The 21,206-nt window shown below is 43.0% G+C and overlaps 2 protein-coding genes across 3 annotated transcripts in view; one reads left to right on the forward strand and one right to left on the reverse strand.

The window, feature by feature from the left end:
• Nucleotides 1-13,087, forward strand: part of LOC311140674 (beta-chimaerin-like) — a 45,324-nt gene extending 32,237 nt beyond the window's left edge. The window contains exons 7-13 of the mRNA XM_084175847.1: nt 3,191-3,280; nt 4,316-4,400; nt 7,597-7,770; nt 7,990-8,067; nt 8,295-8,432; nt 8,619-8,724; nt 10,489-13,087. Coding sequence (XP_084031973.1) covers nt 3,191-3,280; nt 4,316-4,400; nt 7,597-7,770; nt 7,990-8,067; nt 8,295-8,432; nt 8,619-8,724; nt 10,489-10,660 — 843 coding nt within the window. The 3' untranslated portion in view covers nt 10,661-13,087. The remainder of the gene's footprint in view (nt 1-3,190; nt 3,281-4,315; nt 4,401-7,596; nt 7,771-7,989; nt 8,068-8,294; nt 8,433-8,618; nt 8,725-10,488) is intronic.
• Nucleotides 13,088-18,671: 5,584 nt separating this feature from the next.
• LOC311139791 (peptidyl-prolyl cis-trans isomerase FKBP14-like) lies at nt 18,672-21,187 on the reverse strand. Of its 2 annotated transcripts, none has more exons than XM_084174743.1 (4): nt 20,885-21,187; nt 20,125-20,276; nt 19,666-19,793; nt 18,672-19,331 (listed from the first exon to the last, which is right to left on the reverse strand). In XM_084174743.1, exons 1-4 carry the CDS (start codon nt 21,166-21,168, stop codon nt 19,173-19,175), a joined length of 723 nt encoding a protein of 240 aa, XP_084030869.1. In that variant the 5' UTR covers nt 21,169-21,187; the 3' UTR covers nt 18,672-19,172. The 2 variants fall into 2 exon arrangements, with proteins under 2 accessions (XP_084030869.1, XP_084030870.1); XM_084174744.1 differs by having other exon boundaries at nt 20,125-20,309; nt 20,885-20,973.
• Between the last annotated feature and the right edge of the window lie 19 nt (nt 21,188-21,206).

Below are 21,206 nucleotides of genomic sequence, written 5' to 3' on the forward strand. Positions count from 1 at the left end.
TCGTGTCGTCAGCAAACTTAATGAGGATGTTGTAGTCGTGCACGGCCACAGGGAGTACAGGAGGGGACTAAGTACACACCCCTAAGGGGTCCCCGTGTTGAGGGTCAGTGTGGCGGATGTGTTGTTGCCTACCCTCACCACCTGGGAGCAGCCCGTCAGGAAGTCCAGGATCCAGTTTCAGAGGGAGGTGTTCAGTGCCAGGGTCCTTTAGCTTAGTGATGAGCTTGGAGGGCACTGTGTTCCTCTTGTCCAGGTAGGAGAGGGCAGTGTGGAGTGCAATAGAGATTCCGTCATCTGTGGATCTGTTGCGAAGGTTTGTGAATTGGAGTGGGTCCAGGGTGTCTGGGATGATAGTGTTGATGTGAGCCATGACCAGCCTTTCAAAGCATTTCATGGCTACAGGTGTGAGTGCTATGGGGTGATAGTCATTTAGACAGTTTACCTTGGCGTTCTTGGGCACTGGGACTACAGTGGTCTGCTTGAAACATGTAGGCATTTTAGACTGGGTCAGGTAGAGGTTGAAAATGTCAGTGAAGACACTTGCCAGCTGGTCAGCGCATGATCTGAGTATGTGTCCTGGTAATCCATCTGTATCCTGGTAATCCGGCCTTGTGAATGTTAACCTGGTTAAAGGTTTTACTCACATCTGCTACGGTGAGCGTGATCACGCAGTCGTCCAGAACAGCTCATGCTCTCATGCATGGTTGTGTTGCTTGCCTCGAAGCGAGCATAGAAGGCATTTAGCTCCTCTGGTAGGCTCGCGTCACTGGGCAGCTCACGGCTGGGTTTCCCTTTGTAATCCGTGATAGTTTGCAAGCCCTGCCACATCTGAAGAGCGTCAGAGCCGGTGTAGTAGGATTGGATCTTAGTCGTGTTTTTACGCTTTGCCTTTTTGATGGCTCGTCAGAAGTTGTAGCAGGATTTCTTATAAGCGTCCTGATTAGTGTCCCGCTCCTTGGAAGCGGCAGCTCTAGCCTTTACAGTGCGGATGTTGCCTGTAATCCATGGCTTCTGGTTGGGATATGTACGTACGGTCACTGTGGGGACAACATCGTCAATGCACTTATTAATGAAGCCGGTGACTGATGTGGTAAACTCCTCAATGCCATCGGATGAATCCCGGAACATATTCCAGTCTGTGCTAGTGAAACAGTCATGTAGCTTAGCATCCGCTTCATCGGACCACTTCCATATTGAGCACGTCACTGGTACTTCCTGTTTTGAGTTTTTGCTTGTAAGCAGGAATCAGGAGGATAGAGTTATGGTCAGCTTTGTATGTGTTTCTGTGTTTGGAGTAAAGGTGATCTAGAGTTTTGTCTCATCTAGTTGCACAGGTGACATGCTGATAGAAATTGGTAGAAATTAGATAAGCCATTACTTCTGTAGCTACAGTACAACATGGTCCTTGGTCTTCAGTCTACGTTACAGGAGGCCCAAAGCCATATTTTGAAAACGGCTTCTATGTCTATAACAACCTTAAAGCTGCCAATCCTCTCATTTCAGCTAAAATGCTTTTGTCTCTGAGCTGAGTGAGCTTCAAGCATATTTCTCTCTCTCTCTCTCCCTTAGGATCATTCCCTTCCTCCACTCTTCTACCCTTCCAGCTCTTCATCATTCCATCACTGCTACAAAATCATCTGTTGTAGTTTTCTTCTGACATTCCCTCATTCTTTCTCTTCACAATTTAACTAAATTTCTGTCCCTAATTTCAACATTTCATTTCAGCAACCCTGAATGTCCACTTCCACTAGTTTGAGTTGTCTACTTCCCATTTGAGTGTCTTGTTAACCAAGAGGAGCTGATGAGGCGCTCCTGGTGTTTTAGGAGGAGTGAATGTTTAGGAGGAGAGTCACAAAAAATATTCTGTGGTGCTGTAGACTCAGCAACAGCCCCCCCCCACTGAGTCAGGGCATGGCCACCATGAGCTCTGCCTGGGATCTGACAGGGATTTGGCCACCGTGGGATTACACCCTGAGTGGGGATTACGGCCATAATCCCTCCCAATCCCAGTAAATGACCATGGTTGGGTGCTGTTCTACTGGGTGTTTGAGAGCAGAGCAGAGTGATTGGTGGGAGCAGGCTGGAGTCGTAGCGTCTGTCTGTAGTCTGGCTGTAGTCTAGGCAGGGAGATGAAAACCACCAGTGGATTGTGAGGCATGGAGGTCAAGATGTAGTTGATTAATCTGTTTCTGCTGGACTAGAAGGAATATAGGAGCATGTCGTGGCTCTTCTGGGCCGGAAGGATAGTGCCATGACTCCTGGCAGTTCAGTTCAGTTCAGTATTATCTCCAGTTGAGTGTGTGTGTGTCCGGGAGGCAACGTGCTAATAGTTAGTGTGGCATGGTTCTCTGTGTCTTTAGAGAGTTTGACTGCAGCCATTGATCCTGCTTTAGATTTGCTGCTGAGTTGTGAAGAGCTGTACTAACAGCTCACCCTAACCCCCTTCCCCCTTCCCCCTTCCCCCTTCCCCCTCACCCCTCACCCCACACACACTCACTTTAACCCCACACACCCTCCTAGCCCCTCCCCACCAACCAAGGGACCCTCCTCCTAGCCCCTCCCCACCAACCAAGGGACCCCTCCCTTCCCCTCCCCCCTCCTATTTGGTGTGTGTGAATGAGAGCCATTGTGTGAGCCACACTCCTGCCCTGGGGCCGCCCACTGCTGCTGGCTGCTCTCTGCTTCTTTCCCCTGGAACTTGAGCTGGAGCTCAGATCAGATGCAGAGCCTCCCCCACCTTGACTGTCAGTCTGTACCCTCCTGGGTCCCAGCAGCAGCAGTAGTAGGAGGAGGAGTAGGAGGAACAGGAGGAGGAGGAGGGGGGGAGTGGAGTACAGCGGCCGTGTCCTCCTCGTTGGGCTGCTGCCGCCGGCGTCTGTTAGGCAGCACTGGGCGCTACGTCCTCCAGCACACACCACACGGCTCACCAGAGGAGACAGAGGCTCTTTGGGAGCCCGGACTAGGACCAGGACAGGGACACACAGTCAGACACACGGCAGCAGCCATGGAAGTGGAGGAAGGGAGCCGCGGTCCGGGAGGAGGGATAGGGCCAGGAGATGTAACGGTCCACAAGACCAAGAGAGGGGAGCGGAAGAGGCAGGAGCTACTGGCCTTAGCCCTGGGGGTCAAGTTGGGGAGCAGGGGAACGTTACTCTGGAAGCCTCTAAAACTGTTGGCTTCCTGTCCGCAGATCACCACGTCTCCTCTGGTACGGCACAGCACCCTGAAAGACTGCCCCTCCGAGAAGCAGAGCTCCTACGACAAGGTCCACAACTTCAAGGTGAGCCGGTTTGTTTGATTTAACATTTTTAAAGGAGGATGTGGTGAGGTACTGGGAAGGAGGGAGGGAGGGGGCGAGAGTTGACTGCATTAGGACCTGTAGGAGGGCTGCCTCTCTGTAGATTCTCTGTTCAAAGCTCTGTTTGAAGCTCTTTTACCTCAGGAAATGATTCTGCTCCTACAGGCAGCGCTGCTTGTCCATGCAGGGTCTGTGAGATAAGTTCTGTCAGGTTGATCTGAAACTTAAAAGCAATGTCCCTCAAAGTGACAAAGTAACCGACTCTTTGTATTTGCCTAGTGAGCTGCCTGCCTGTCGCTAGACTGGCTACCGTTAGATACCGTTATAACACCGAGAGACTGATGATATTATTAATAATCATGTGCTTTCATGATGAAAGATGTCTTGTGGGCACGTCCAGCTGTCAGCCATATGTCTAAATCTATCGACTGAGCTAAATGGATATGGCGTATGTTTTAACCCATTGACGGCTGTGAACATTGTCTGATTTTTGAGCACTTTAACCTCTTTGTTTCATAATAATATGCCATTTAGCAGACGCTTTTATCCAAAGCGACTTACAGTCATGTGTGCATACATTTTTACGTATGGGTGGTCCCGGGGATCGAACCCACTACCCTGGCGTTACAAGCGCCATGCTCTACCAATTGAGCTACAGAGGACCACATGCTCATGCTGTTGATTTTCTAAAACAGAAATACAGTTGTAACATTTTGAATACAATCAATGATTCTGCTCTTGAGAGAGAGAGAGAGAGAGAACACAACAGTAGGACAGGTGACCTAACCTGCCCTGGGTCTTACTCACCTACAGAAATACAATGAATGAAAGTATTCACAGATCTTGTCTGTTTGCGGATATGTGTGTGTGATTTTAGAGTTACAATGTTTGTTTAGTGAGAGCGAGAAGGTGTGTGTGTGATTTTAGAGAGTTACAATGTTTGTTTAGTGAGAGCGAGAAGGTGTGGTGTCTCTTCCAGACTCTAATCTATTGCTGTGATGTCTCACCCTTCCATAGGTTCATACGTTCCGAGGGCCTCACTGGTGCGAGTATTGTGCCAACTTCATGTGGGGTCTCATAGCCCAAGGGGTCCGTTGCTCAGGTAACCTGCTCTTCCATTCATATATCCCAACACTGCTCACTGCTCACCTAGCTACCATCAGCTGGGAGTGTAATCAAACACTAACCTGGGAGTGTAATCAAACACTGACCTTTCATGGGTACTTCATCACATTAGGGCACCGTCCCAAATGTCACCCTATTCCCTATGTAGTCCACGTGTGTAGGGCTCATAGGGCTCTGATCAAAAGTTGTGCACTATATAGTGAATAGGATGCCATTTGGGATGAAAGCCTAATGAAAAATAAATAAATAACTCCAATCCCTGATCAGAACTAGGTGTCCTGTTAACATCCCTCTGGGCAGAAATGTATTAAGTCAACATTTTCAACAAATCATCCATGTAACCAGGTTCTATCTAATTTTATCCCAAATCAACGATACGACTTCCAAGTTTGATTTATTTCAAGAATTCACGTTTGCTGACAACTCGATCAAATATCAATCAAATTGGACAACTGATTGGACGTCTTTGTCCGGTTGGGTTGCATGTCATATGACTAATTGTAACACATGAGATGTCAAACTTGAAATGCTTAACAATTAATTTATTTTTAAACACAATGACAATAAAAAGGGTATTACAATATTACGTCCAAGCCTGGATCATGTCATGGAATGTATAGTCTAGTAAATTTGGTCAGTTCCATGTAAATAAATGGTTGGAGGAGGCCTGTGAAATGTGGTAATTTAGCATTCCTCAGTGACACCTGGGACAAACCAGTTCCCCCTGCAACTATGGCTGTCAACTATTTATAAACAAGACAGACGCACACAGAGAGCTCAAAAGGTACATCAACGGGACACACCCAGTCAAGCAAAGACATCCAAACACTGTATCCACAAAACTGCAACTGCAAGCAGGCTGTCTGGCCGTGCTGTCTGGCCGTGCTGTCTGGCCGTGCTGTCTGGCCGTGCTGTCTGGCCGTGCTGTCTGGCCGTGCTGTCTGGCCGTGCTGTCTGGCCGTGCTGTCTGGCTTTCTTGAGCTCTTTGTAATGGAGATCCTTTTAATGACTGGTTTTAATCCCTGTTTCAGTGCTTCAGTACATGGGGAAAATATCTCAATACTGTATCATTCCAATCCTGAAGTTAAATTGAGTGAAAAGGGACACGTTAACAGTAGCTGTCCTTGGAGCTTCCTGCCAGATAAAAGGATGTAATATTTAGGGTTGCAAAGATTCCGCTAAATTACCAAAATTACCGCAATCTTTGGTAATTTTGGTAATTATCATTAACTTTGGTAATTTACACTTGAACATAAAAAAAAATATATAAAAAAAATATATATATATATATATATATATATATATATATATATTATATAAATGTTTTATATCTTTGTCCATTAGTTTCTAGTGGATAGACCATATCGTTGATGAGAAAATAGCCTAATTTAATGCTAAAAGCATCTAATCAACAATGGCATTATTTTCAGTTACCTCTGCAACTCTTCCAACTACTGACTATGCAACACATCAAACTATTTAATGGTACCAATGGTATTCACTAAGTTGCTGGTTTATATTTAGGATCATGTTTTACAGCGTTGTCATTGTATTTTTTCATTTTCAAATCCTCTTATTTGATTATTTTATATGTTTTACATGTAATAAGTCCACACAGAGGGCCAGAGATAATTACAGATACCTGTGATAATCTGAAGTACCGAAAAAGGGCCACTAGATGTCTTGTGATAAAATAAAAACTTGAAAGTTACCAAATTTCTGGTAGTGTACTGGTAAACGTAGAAAGTTTCCAGTAATTTAACCGCCCTTTGCAACCCTAGTAATATTGATCAAGAGCCCACTCCACCTAATGATTCCACTGATAATTTCTGTGCTAATCAATAATGTTGTATCCTAATGAACTTGTTGAAATGTTTGTTGGCTGAATAACCGATCAGACTGGTCCAGTGAATTATAGGGTTCATACACACAATAAAAAGACATTACAGACATTTACAATTTAGCAAGACTGTAGCACAATTGACGGTAGTAGACATTACAAACATTTAACAAGTAGACAAGTAGGTTTGGATAGTCCCTAAACACTCTGCGATAGACACAGGGTTCTATTATTGCCTGGACACAATCCTGACATGGATGTGTTTAACGGAGGACTAACTCTGCTGTTTTCGCTGTAGACAGATGGTTTGTTGTTCAGTTATTAGCCATGCTTATAAGCCCCAGGCAAACACTGGTGTCATCAGACATCCCTGTGCCCTATGGGAATCAGGAGAGATTTATTTAGTACTTCCAGTTCTCTCTGAAGCAGTCCTTCTCTAACACACAGAGATACACAACTCATGATTGTCTTTCTATCCTCATTGTTTCTCTCTCTCTCTCTCTGTTCTTTCTATCTGTTCTCTCTCTCTCTTTCTCTCTGTTCTCTCTCTCTTCCTTCTTATCTGGCATGTTTAGCTTGTCCTCTTCCTCCCTCTCCCCATCTCCCTCTGTCTCTCTCTCTCTCCATCTTTATCTGTTTCTGTCTGTCAGTCTCCCTTTGTCTCTCTCTCTCTTCAATCTCTCTGTGTCTCAGCGTCTGAGAATAAGGAACCCCGGTCAGCAGAGCAGTAATAATGCTGGGTACTTGTTGGTAGTAAAAACGCCACTACCAGTGATGAATGATTCAGCTGGATGTTCTTATTGAGTCAGGGAGACTCCCAAGGACAGTAAAGGCAGGCAGAGCAACTTCAACCTAGGCTACATTCCTGTGGCATCTCCCAGAGAGGCAGCTTGTTCTATCTTTCTCACGGTGTGTGCGTGTGCAGGCCAGTGATGCCGCACAAAGAGGCATTCCCTTCCACCACAATGTGTTCCGCTCTCTTGCCACCAGCTGTCCAAGACCCTCTGCGTGACTAGAACCACAACACTGACCAACAGCCAAGACAAGACACCCCCCTGGGGACAGATAGACTGTGACATGGCCCACCATGGCATATTGAAACAGCCTGGTCTTACCCTAGCTGGCTGAGCTGGCTGGGCTTTCTCTCTGAGATTGGGGTTGATCACTGTACTAATTGTTACCTCTAACCACTCTGTATTGTGTTACAGTCTTACATGTTGTTTTAGAAGAAGTCGACCATAATCATATAAGATTAGAAGATTTGAATAAATCCTTTCCGTATGGGTGAGTATTTTAACACTGACTGACTACCTCTCTGACCTGTGGTTTCCAGACTGTGGGCTGAATGTACACAAGCAGTGCTCCAAGCTGGTGCCCAGCGACTGCCAGCCAGACCTGCGCAGGATTAAGAAGGTGTTCAGCTGTGACCTCACTACCCTGGTCAAGGCCCACAACACCACACGGCCCATGGTGGTGGACATGTGTATCAAGGAGATAGAACTACGAGGTACAGATCCGTTTACCAGCCATTCAGGTTCATTCAGTTTAGAATGTTTCTGGGACATTTAAGCCGGGTTCACCCTGCATGTTGTTAGCCAAGGGCTAAGCTGAAAGAATATTCAACTTCAAGGTGAAAATGGATGTCTGTGATTGGTCCTGAAAAAAAATAGATTTGTAGAGGGTACAGGAAGTAGAGTTAACCGACTCTCTGTGTTACTGCTTGCAGGTCTGCAGTCTGAGGGCCTCTACAGAGTGTCTGGCTTCTCAGAACACATTGAGGATGTGAGGCTCTCCTTTGACCGAGGTTTGTGTTAAATTCATTTCCTTTGCCTCTGGGCTAAGGTCTGGTTTAAGGTTATATGAGACATGAAAGTCCATAGGTTCAAATGAAAAGCACAGGAGAGCCGTATCAGACCGCAGGATGTCGTTATGTGCGGTGTAAAGGGCATATATATGTTGCATTGTGGGAATTGTAGTGAATATACTGCAGTCTGGTCGGTACATAACGTGTCCTGTGTGTCATCTCTGCAGATGGCGAGAAGGCAGACATCAGTGCCAATGTGTACAATGACATCAACATCATCGCTGGAGCTCTGAAGCTCTATCTGAGAGACCTGCCCATTCCAGTCATCACATTCCACGTGTACTCCAGATTCATACAAGCTGCAAGTACGTACTCCCATACTTATTCCCACAATTAGCTCAATGCACCCTGGGTCTCCAGCGCAATGACTGATAGCGCACTGAGCGAAAGGCTAGGCAATAGCTTGGGGAGCTAACGAAAATCTTCAGGTCTTAGGCGCGGTTATTTATCAGGTGAATGTAACTAATAGTAAGTAACACTTCCTCTGGTAGAAATTCCCAACCCAGACACCAGACTGGAGGCCATCCACGAGGGGCTGCTGCAGCTCCCGCCAGCCCACTACGAGACCCTACGCTACCTGATGATGCATCTCAAGAAGTGAGGATACACACACACACACACACACACACACACACACTTAATCTGCTCTTCATGGGGTTGAATCAGTGATGTAGTCTTATAAATATACAGTTGAAGTCGGAAGTTTACATACACTTAGGTTGGAGTCATTAAAACTTGTTTTTCAACCACTGCACAAATTTCTTGTTAACAGACTAGTTTTGGCAAGTCGGTTAGGACATCTACTTTGTGCATGAAACAAGTCATTTTTCAAACAATTGTTTACAGACAGATTATTTCACTTAAAATTCACTATCACAATTCCAGTGGGTCAGAAGTTTACATACACTAAGTTGACTGTTCCTTTAAACAGCTTGGAAAATTCCAGAAAATGATGTCATGGCTTTAGAAGCTTCTGATAGGCTAATTTACATCATTTTAGTCAATTGGAGGTGTACCTGTGGATGTATTTCAAGGCCTACCTTCAAACTCAGTGCCTCTTTGCTTGACATCATGGGAAAATCAAAAGAAATCAGCCAAGACCTCAGGCAATTGTAGACTCCACAAGTCTGGTTCATCCTTTGGAGCAATTTCCAAACGCCTGAAGGTACCACGTTCATCTGTACAAACAACAGTACGCAAGTATAAACACCATGGGACCACACAGCCGTCATACCGCTCAGGAAGGAGACGCGTTCTGTCTCCCAGAGAGGAACGTACTTTGGTGTGAAAAGTGCAAATCAATCCCAGAACAACAGCAAAGGACCTTGTGAAGATGCTGGAGGAAACCGGTACAAAAGTATCTATATCCACAGTAAAACGAGTCCTATATAGACATAACCTGAAAGGCCACTCAGCAAGGAAGAAGCCACTGCTCCAAAACCGCCATAAAATAGCCAGACTACGGTTTGCAACTGCACATGGGGACAAAGATCGTACTTTTTGGAGAAATGTCCTCTGGTCTGATGAAACAAAAATAGAACTGTTTGGCCATAATGACCATTGTTATGTTTGGAGGTAAACGGGGGATGCTTGCAAGCCGAAGAACACCATCCCAACCGTGAAGCACAGGGGTGGCAGCATCATGCTGTGGGTTGCTTTGCTGCAGGAGGGACTGGTGCACTTCACAAAATAGATGGCATCATGAGGAAGGAAAATTATGTGGATATATTGAAGCAACATCTTAAGACCTCAGTCAGGAAGTTAAAGCTTGGTCGCAAATGGGTCTTCCAAATGGACAATGACCCCAAGCATACTTCCAAAGTTGTGGCAAAATGACTTAAGGACAACAATGTCAAGGTATTGGAGTGGCCATCACAAAGCCCTGACCTCAATCCAATAGAAAATGTGTGGGCAGAACTGAAAAAGCGTGTGCGAGCAAGGAGGCCTACAAACCTGACTCAGTTACACCAGCTCTGTCAGGAGGAATGGGCCAAAATTCACCCAACTAATTGTGGGAAGCTTGTCGAAGGCTACCCGAAACGTTTGACCCAAGTTAAACAATTTAAAGGCAATGCTACCAAATACTAATTGAGTGTATGTAAACTTCTGACCCACTGGGAATGTGATGAAAGAAATAAAAGCTGAAATAAATCATTCTCTCTACTATTATTCTGACATTTTCACATTCATCCAAACTGACCTAAGACAGGGAATTTCTACTAGGATTAAATGTCAGGAATTGTGAAAAACTGAGTTTAAATGTATTTGGCGAAGGTGTACGGAAACTTCCGTCTTCAGCTGTACATGTAATGTTGTTGTTTCTCACCTTTCTGAACGATGTAATAATGATCTTTCTCTCAGGGTCACCATGTTTGAAAAATACAATTTCATGAATTCTGAGAACCTGGGGATTGTGTTTGGTCCGACGTTAATGCAGCCACCTGAACAGAACGCCCTGGCCACTCTGAACGACATGAGGCATCAGAAACTCATCATACAGCTCCTGATAGAACATGAAGACGTCTTGTTTTGAAGGACTGGAGCCCTGTCTGTTGCTGGGAAGGAATATTACTTTTTATTTATTCCATACCAGAGGAATCTCAAGCCATCATATGTCTGTCATCATATGAAGTGTAAAAATTCCAAAATGTTTCTTCTCTCCCATAAGCATGACTGTTTCAGTTGTAGTTGAGTCTGTGGTACGTCAGTTAGACATCATGTCTTGTTACATTAAGGTCAAAGGCCATATTCTCCTTAAGAGGAACAAGGTATTGGATACATCCCAAATGGCACCCTATTTATTACTTTTGAACAGGTCCCATAGGGCTCTGGTTAAAAGTAGTGTGCACTATATAGTGAATAGGGTGGCATTTTGGACGAAGCCATTGATTCCAGCATTTTCACACACCTTTCATGGCGTCAGGTAGCCTAGCAGTTAGTGTTGGGCCAGGAACCGAAAGGTCGCTGGTTTGAATACCCGAGCCGACAAGGTTAAAAATCTGATGTGCCCTTGAGCAAGGCACTTAACCCTAATTTGCTCCAGGGTCGCTGTAGTACTATGGCTGACCCTGTGAAACAACACATTTCACTGCCCCTTTCCAGTGTATGTGACAATAAAAACATATATTTTTTTCATAAATGTAGCATCATCACATTACCACATTCTTCCTGGTTGATGTCTGTCTGCTTATTGATTGTCTGCTCAAGTGTGTTCGTTGTGTGCTTATTGGTTAATGAGTCTCTTTGTAAAGGGAATGCAGGTTAAATCTTGTTTGATCAAATCAGATCTTTTTAGTGTTGACTCAGTATCTGTGTGATCCTATAGGGTGAGCTATGGATGGATGGTCTATGAATGAAGCACTTTTTATTTAGCAAAGAGTGTGCTGATGAATTTATTTTGTAAAGATGTTTTTATGTAAATGTTTTCAGCATCATGTGCTTTTTTTTTCTTAAGCTGATAGGTTGTCAAGGATGTGCGATGTGTTCCATTGTCAAAATGCAACATAACCCCAAAAGGAATTGGTGAACAGAGCAGTTTAAACTTGTAAGGAAATGCTTAGAAATGTATTTTCAGTGGCACTGTTGAAGTTACATTTGCATCTGTTAGCTGGTACTAGAAAAATGGTCCTAGTTATAGTATATGGTTTGGGTGAAATGTGTGTCTGAGCCTAAATGTTTACAGAAAACTATTGAATCAAACCTCCCATTATTTGAAATTGATACATGGAATGGGTAAATTAATTAATATAATATATATTACAACTGTGGAATACCATGGTGTAAAAAAACAACAACATATATATATACTGAACAAAAATATAAACGCAACATACAACAATTTCAATGAATTTACTGAGTTACAGTTCATATGAGGAAATCAGTCAATTGAAATAAATAAATTAGGCCCTAATCTATTGATTTCACATGACTGGGCAGGGGCGCAGCCATGGGTAGGCCTGGGAGGGCATAGGCCCACCCACTTGGGAGCTAGGCTCAGCCAATCAGAATTGAGTTTTCCCCCACAAAAGGGCTTTATTACAGAGAAATACTCCTCAGTTTCATCAGCTGTCCGGGTGACTGGTCTCAGGCGATCCCGTAGGTAAAGAAGCCGGATGTGGAGGTCCTGGGCTGGCGTGGTTACAAGTGGTCTGTGATTGTGAGGCCGGTTGGACATACTGCCACATTCTCTAAAATGACGGCGGCTTAAAGTAGAAATGAACATTCAATTCTCTGTCAATAGTTCTGGTGGACATTCCTTCAGTCAGCATGCCAATTGCACGCTCCCTCAAAACTTGAGACATCTGTGGCATTGTGTTATGTGACAAAACTGCACATTTTAGAGTGGACTTTTATTGCCCCCAGCACAAGGTGCACCTGTGAAATGATCATGCTGTTTAATCAGCTTCTTGATATGCCACATCTGTCAGGTGGATGGATTATCTTGGCAAAGGAGAAATACTAACAGGGATGTAAACAAATTTGTGCACAACATTTTAGAGAAATAAGCTTTCTGTGCGTATGGAACATTTCTGGGATCTTTTATTTCAGCTCATGAAACATGGGACCAACACTTTACATGTTACGTTTATATTTTTGTTCAGTAATTGCTACTTGTAGACTGCCAAACATCTAATCTGGGTAAGGACTAGACCTCGTAGTATTTTTCCAATACATGCATCAGTTTACACTATTTGACACATACTAAAGTCAGGAAACATTGATGTCTAAATGTTCAGCCTAGAAAACTGCCTGGAGCAGCTATAGGTGCTGTGGAGCTCACCTACTCCAAACAACAACGCCATGACGACAAAGTTGACACATTCTCTGTTGTTTTCCATTGTTGATAATATAATAATTGAAATCCTTTCTACGAATCCATTTTATTAAAAGTATTTTTGTGATTGGTGCAATTAAGATTGTAATTTATGAAATGCTGATTTATTAAAAGGATGTAAAATTACGCTTTGCTCAATCTTTTATGTGTACATTTAGGATAGGCTACAATTCAATTGCTCAAAGAAATGTCTGCGTCATGGTGCAATGCAATCACAACACACACGTACTGCACCACACCTTCAATAGGACAACGATGGTTCAATAGCGCTGGTGCTGAAGAGAGCAACAATGGTGGACGCCCTGTACCTGAGGGAACACACTTGGGCTGCGTCTCAAATTGCACCCTATTCCCTATTTAGTGCACTGCTTTTGAACAGGGTCCGTAGGACTGTGGTCAAAAGTAGTGCACTATGAAGGGAATAAGGTGCCAATTTGGGACGCTGCCATGATTAGTCACCCTGTCTCTAAATGTAAGGGTGTGGAGGAGTTTGCATGTATTGTTTCTTCTGTGTGTCTAGTTCTCAGGTAATGTGTTGCTATGGCTGGCAGGTCAGGTATTCTTCCTGCAGGCTTCCAGGGAGGTAACTTCTCTCCCAGTTTTACCTGCACCAATCAGGTGTGCATGGGTGGGGCTTTGTCTGTAGGCGATATAGACCGGTGTGTTCCCATACCTGGAACATTTGCTGCCTCTTAGTCACAGGAAATACATCAAAAGCTGGTTATTTACTGTTGTTTTTCTACTTAAAACATTGGCCTTCATGTAAATTCAAGCCTTGATTGGATGTTGTAAATTGAGTCTTCCAAGTGGATGCATCTGTGGAAACAACTTGGGAATCTACACTGTCTTAGAAGGTCTGTGTGTTGGTCATGTTGTCCTCAGCTGAGAACTGGCCTCAAGTTTAACCCCCTTGGAGATACTAGAGACCCCAGAGGGCTGAAAACGTACAGGTGAGTTGATGGCAGGGGTATGACATTATATTATCCATCATAGCTGATCACAAATGTATAGCATGTTTACATAACAGCTATATGAAGATGATTTCCTATTGAATATTTTTGATTATTGACAGACTTTTTATGGCATGATTTATTCTTTTTTCTCAATACCAGTTTGGCTATATTGACATACAGAAACGTATATTGCAGGTGAAACTTAATCCTCCAGATATGGCAGCGCCTGTGAGATACCCTTGGTGGAGAGCATTTGTGACAAGGAAGAGTATTCCAACAACCCAAGAATCTGGTGAGACCCAACCTTCTGGGGAGCATATTTCTCCTATCTCCTCCAAATCTACACCGGACTCAAAGGGAAACGAAACATTTCCAGATGCAGAAACCTTTGACGATGCAGAGTTTGAGCCAATGTTCAATGAGAAAACTTGTAGACGGAATCTAAAAGTTTCACGTTCTGGACGTTTTAAGGAGAAGAGAAGAGTAAGGGGGACCATACCTGAAAATAACAACTTCAGTGGAAATGTTGCTGCGACTGCTGTTGCGAAGTAGCCCAGGGTATATCATTATCATTCTCATTCTACCTGCCAGACTGCAACCTGTTATGGAGCATGGGACATTGATGATGCAATTAGAATTTATTTTTTTAGGCATTTTTTAAAGATATAACTTCGAGTGTTGATCAATTGATATAACTTCATAAACTTCAAAAGATATAACTTCATAAATGTTGATCAATTGGGCCTATACCAAGTTAATATATTAGGTATACACCTTATTCATAATATGTTTAGGCCAATGAAAGATGGATACGGAATAGTTATGAAGTATCAAATTATTGTAAAAAATGTCATAATCATATTGTAGCGAATTCGGAAAGTAGCCCCAACCGGGACTCGAACCAGGGTCCAGCCAAGCCCTTAACGGTAACGCCAAAGAGGTCTGGGTTAAGGTTGCTACATTACCAACTTCCTTCAGGAGAGTGTGTCCCCACACTTCTCTATACCAAGTCCCTCATGTGTATGGCCTCACCAATGTAGAAAATTCAGGAGGTAGCCCTGACAGGGACTCAAGCCAACACCTTTAACGTTACGCCAACAGGTCCGAACTTTTTGACGAGGTCACTAGGTGTTGGGTTAAGGTTGTTACAATATCCATTTTCAAGTATGTTTTCATATTTCATACACACCCAGCCTAATGCACATGGTATCTAATGTAAAAAATATTCCTGCCAGGGTCCATTTTTTTATTTTTTTATTATTTCTTTGTTGCTTTTTGTGTGTTTGTTTTCTTGTTTGTTTGTTTGATATGAAGGACTCGAGGTGGTTTGATATGAAGGACTCGAGGTGGTTTGACATGAAGGACTCGAGGTGGTTTGATATGAAGGACTCGAGGTGGTTTGAAATGAAGGACTCGAGGTGGTTTGATATGAAGGACTCGAGGTGGTTTGACATGAAGGACTCGAGGTGGTTTGATATGAAGGGCTCGAGGTGGTTTGACATGAAGGACTCGAGGTGGTTTGATATGAAGGACTCGAGGTGGTTTGACATGAAGGACTCGAGGTGGTTTGATATGAAGGACTCGAGGTGGTTTGACATGAAGGACTCGAGGTGGTTTGATATGAAGGACTCGAGGTGGTTTGATATGAAGGACTCGAGGTGGTTTGACATGAAGGACTCGAGGTGGTTTGATATGAAGGACTCGAGGTGGTTTGATATGAAGGACTCGAGGTGGTTTGACATGAAGGACTCGAGGTGGTTTAATATGAAGGACTCGAGGTGGTTTGATATGAAGCACATGAAGGACTCAAATACAACCAAACTTCATTTGGATCATGTTGTATTAATCTGATTCTGCTCATATTGTACTAGGCTAGCTAATGTCTTTGAAGGAATAGACGGGTTTGTTTCTACAATGAGGGAGCTATATCAATGACAAAGATAAGAGTAGAGATGGAGTTGTGTGGTTATTATGCTAGTATGCACTAATGCAGTGGTTCCCAACCTTTTTTGGTTACTGTCCCACCAACTGAATTTTGCTCTGCCTGGAGTACCCCATGTGCATTTTACCAGTAAGTCTATGATCACGAGTCTCCTCAAGTACCCCCTGTGGATAGGCTAAGTACCCCCTGTGGATAGGCCAAGTACCCCCTGTGGATAGGCCAAGTACCCCCTGTGGATAGGCCAAGTACCCCCTGTGGATAGGCCAAGTACCCCCTGGGGTCCTAGTACCACTGGTTGGGAACCATTGCAGTAATGAACCCTTACAGTGGATGTCAATGAAGGATATGCCAGCATGTAGCTAGTGTTGAGAAGATTTTAAGATTACATTTAGTTGTTTACATCACAATATTTTAAATGTAGAAAAAAACATCTGCATTTAGTACTGCAATGTACGTACACACACACACTCTCACTCAGGAAATACATATGAAGTTAATACACCTTTGTTACATATTTATTGTGGATAATATATTTGCTGTTCAGTCACTGTCTCAAAATCTCTGTTTTGAATGGAATTGTTTACAGTCTGCTAAGTTTACTTCAGAGATGTATATGAAAAAAAAATAAGATATCAACATTATTGTAAATAAATGTGTAAATATGTAATTTGGTTTACTTTGTTTCATTTTCACTTAACAATAACAGATATAGTGAAGAAATCTAAATACATCTAAAAGTCTAAATACATCTAGAAGTCTAAATACATCTCAAATTCAATTAAATTACATTTTATTGGTCGCATACACATATTTAGCAGATGTTATTGCGGGTGTAGCGAAATGCTTATGTTCCTAGCTCCAACAGTGTAGTAGTATCTAACAATACAAAACAATACACGCAAATCTAAAAAGTAAAAGATGGAATTAAGAAATATATAAATATTAGGACGAAGTCTAGAAGTCTAAAAGTCTCAATAAATCTAGAAATCTAAATACATCTAGAAGTCTAAATACCTCTAGACTATTAAAGATGCTGGTTTATTCTGGTTTCTAAAAGATCAATGGATCCATGACCTTGCTTGAACCATACAATAGATGTAGCCATTGTCATTGTTCTGTTGCTAGTCCTCTGGGTGTGGGGAAATGTTTAGACTGCAACTTCCCTGGAGCTGCTGGGGTTCTTTTTAAATCACACATTCTTGCCATTTAGAGCACCATTATTAGAAACATAATTACCTAGGCTTAATACAATAAATGTTGATGGATCCGAATGACAAGTTCCTCCTTACTGGATTTGAGGTAGCTACTGTAACTCATTATGGTTCATGCGAACGGCATTGTTGCTAATGACAGTGCCAGGACTTGATAATGGCTGACCTTAATTAAGTGAAATGTCCTGTATGTACACTACCGTTCAAAGGTTTGGGGTCACTTAGAAATGTCCTTGTTTTTGAAAGAAAAGCAATTTTTTTGTCCATTAAAATAACATCAAATTGATCAGAAATACAGTGTAGACATTGTTAATGTTGTAAATGGCTATTGTAGCTGGAAACGGCTAATTTTTTATGGAATATCTACATAGGTGTACAGAGGCCCATTATCAGCAACCATCAGTCCTGTGTTCCAATGGCACGTTGTGTTAGCTAATCCAAGTTTATCATTTTAAAAGGCTAATTGATCATTAGAAAACCCTTTTGCAATTATGTTAGCACAGCTGAAAACTGTTGTGCTGATTAAAGAAGCAATAAAACTGTCCTTCTTGAGAGTAGTTGAGTATTTGGAGCATCAGCAATTGTGGGTTCGATTACAGGCTCAAAATGGCCAGAAACAAATAACTTTCTTCTGAAACTCATCAGTCTATTCTTGTTCCGAGAAATGAAGGCTATTCCAATGCAAGAAATTGCCAAGAAACTGAAGATCTCGTACAACGCGGTGTACTACTCCCTTCACAGAACAGCGCAAACTGGCTCTAACCAGACTAGAAAGAGGGGTGGGAGGTCCCGGTGCACAACTGAGCAAGAGAACAAATACATCAGAGTGTGTAGTTTGAGAAACAGACGCCTCACAGGTCCTCAACTGGCAGCTTCATTAAATAGTACCCGCAAAACACCAGTCTCAACGTTAACAGTGAAGAGGCGACTCCGGGATGCTGACCTTCTAGGCATATCTCAGACTGGCTAATAAAAAGAAAAGATTAAGATGGACAGTCTGAGATATGGCTTTTTCTTTGCAACTCTGCCTAGAAGGTCAGCATCCCGGAGTCGCCTCTTCACTGTTGACGTTGAGACTGGTGTTTTGCGGGTACTATTTAATGAAGCTGTCAGTTGAGGACCTTAAAAAATCAGCCGTTTCCAGCTACAATAGCCATTTACAACATTAACAATGTCTACACTGTATTTCCGATCAATTTGATGTTATTTTAATGGACAAAAAAATGGCTTTTCTTTCGAAAACAAGGAAATGTCTAAGTGACCCCAAACCTTTAAACGGTAGTGTCCATCTGCGTGAACCTGAGATGAAAAAGGATGAACCAGGTCATTCCTTCATACTGTATTCCCCTTTGCTCTATGTAATCCACTTATTCACCCCTGTGTTACAGATGGTGTGAAATAGGGGGACAAATACTAGTGACGGAACAGGACCTTTTAACTTTAACTGTTTTCTGCAAGTAAGTAAAGGAGTTGTTCTGCACTTTGGGTTTTGGTATGAAAACAGGAGAAAGAGCGCCCTCTACTGATCATCCTGTACTCTGCTATAAGCGCCTCTCCCTAAAGGCATTGGTGGCGCAGTTGCAACTTGGCCATGTTTGCGGTGAAAAAGAAAGAGTACATGACTCTTGAGAGTTTTATGAAAAGGCATTTTATTTCAGTGGCTGACAAACAGATATTCTTAGAAATACTGTATGATACTTTACAAACTGGTGACCCCATCATTCACCATCAGCCTTGTACTTGAACTAAAGACTAAAGACTATGTGTCTATACAGAAAATCATTTAAATGAATCTAAATAACTGTACATGGGTCACATTGGGCATAAATGCGGTGGATGGACTTAGTGTTCTCTATGATACGTATTCAAGGCAATTTCATACCCACAAATCCCTGAAAAATACCAAAATCTCCTAAATATATATGCCAGTAAACCCTGAGCGCTCCTCAGAACACTTTAATTGTAAATTCAAGACCGATTGAACATAGTGAAAATGAAATGACATGTTAATAGGAGTAAAGGCTGGTTTATACTTGGGCTAACGACACGTTATCCACAGACAGTCGCTTGATCTACTGTGAACCAACCTTATAAAATTCAGACTTCTACAGCTCATCGTGTTTGTAGGTAAACTCTCTAGAAGATATGAATCCATCTTCATCCTCATCCTCCTTCTTGAAGATGTCCTCCACCATCGCCTCATGATGCGTGTCATTAGCATGGTAGCCATGTCTTTCAAACTCTTTCCTTAGGTACTCCTTCACCTGTCACAGAGAGAACATAAAACCCTCACATAAACAAACACCTAATCTCTTTAACCCAGAAGTAAAATAATCTGCCTACAGGAGATTAACAAACACTAGACCTGGGTTCAAATACTGGGCTTGATTGAGTTTAGCCTGGTGTAACAGTATCGCTGTAGCTTGCTTAACAGTATCACTTACTTCCCTAGGTACCCTGTCCCTTACTGAGCTCAAACCAGGGATCCTCTGCCTCGCAAATACGTGACATTTCAAGATGGGGAGTGAGGTTAGCCATGTAGTTTGTGACTCGAGGGTCCACTAATCCCTGCCTTGTGTAGAGTCCTCTGATGCCTACCTCTGGTTTGGAGAGCCTCCAGTCATCGTTGAGATCCATCTCCTGGAACGACTCATGGGACCTGGGACCGTTCCGAATCTCCATGATCTCAATGTCAAAGATCAACGTACTCTCGGGGGGGATTTTGCCTGGAAACAAACCGCCAAAATACACGTGAGCAACATGACATGTCGTCTGTGTCCCAAATGGTATCCTATTCCTTAGTGTACTACTTCCGTCCAGAGCGCTCTAGTCAAAAGTAATGCACTAGGGAATATTGTCCCATTTGTGATGCATCTGATGACATTGACCCTTGACACAAAAGGAGCACCTAGCCAATTAAAGTAATTATGGATTTCAGTGTCTCAGGAGATCACACATTTTCCTCTTGTACCGGTAGGCTAACGTTCTGTAATTGGGTATGAAGGATTCGGTAAGCATTAGGCTACTGGTAGTCCTATGTCAACACATGTGTAATACCTTTTCCCTCTTTGCCATAGGCCAGAGCTGGGGGGATAGTGAGCTTCCTCCTCTCTCCTGAACACATGTTCTTCAGCCCCTTATCCCAACCCTTGATCACCTCTTGGATCCCCAGGGTGAACCACACTGGCTGCTTATCCCCGTGGTTACGGCTGCCAAGAGTCACACAGATCCATCATAGTGTTCTTAAAGAAAAATCAGTAACCGCTAAATTAAAGGGATAGTTCATGCCAGTGGTGGCTGGTGGGAGGAGCTCTAGATGGATTGGCTAATTGTAATGGCTGGAATGGAATTCATGGAACGGAGTCAAACGTGGTTTCCATATGCTTGATGTGTTTGATACCATTCCATATATTTCATACCAGCCATTACAATGACCCCGTCCTCCTATAGCTTATCCCACCAGCCTCCTCTGGTTCACGGGCAAAAACGCGTCATTACAGTGCTGACATGCACCATTTTTAGGATTGTATTGACAGTGGACTAATTAACAAAATACCGTAATATAGTTTTTGATTGGACTATCCCTTTAACCAACCGGTTTAACAATCAGAAAAACAAACAAACACAGTGATTGTCAATGTTCACAAACATGCCGTTGTTATGGGAGTGTGATCAGAGGGATTCATTTGGTGGGCAATTCAACTCTCGAGTGTGATGGATTGGTTGACCATTGGTTAGTAGACTGTAAGATTGCAGCAAGAAGCAACGGAAACTTATCCAATCAACAGAGCATTCCATATCGATTTCAACAAGTCACCTGGAATGAAACATGGTGCCATTGCTCTCCAGAAATCCCTCGAAGTGCACAAGAAGTAGGTCTCCATATTTCGACTTCTGAAAGCAGATAAAGGGTTTATGTAAAACCTCAATTTTCACCTCTGGTTCGGGTAGTTTAGCGCCATTCACATACAAAAAGCACGAAACAATTGACCAAAAAGATAGGAGTAACATTTCAGTGGTTGCTGGTTGGATAGATAGATAAATCCAGAGTACAAAACTAAATAGACAAGCCTGACTAACAAGTGTGCAACAATGTTGCATGGAGTCTATATCAATTGCTAGCTACGTGGCAGGCAAAC

Source organism: Coregonus lavaretus (assembly GCF_964263955.1).
Source record: "Coregonus lavaretus genome assembly, chromosome: 13".
Classification (NCBI taxonomy): domain Eukaryota; kingdom Metazoa; phylum Chordata; class Actinopteri; order Salmoniformes; family Salmonidae; genus Coregonus; species Coregonus lavaretus.

What these genes read in the sequence shown, in the direction of transcription:
- LOC311139791 (XM_084174743.1), bottom strand. Translation starts at nt 21,168, where the DNA reads ATGCAACATTGTTGCACACTTGTTAGTCAGGCTTGTCTATTTAGTTTT. An exon ending in GGCACCATGTTTCATTCCAG is followed by an intron (nt 20,277 to 20,884) that starts GTGACTTGTTGA and finishes GACTCTTGGCAG; the next exon opens with CCGTAACCACGGGGATAAGC. An exon ending in CTATGGCAAAGAGGGAAAAG is followed by an intron (nt 19,794 to 20,124) that starts GTATTACACATG and finishes GTTTGTTTCCAG; the next exon opens with GCAAAATCCCCCCCGAGAGT.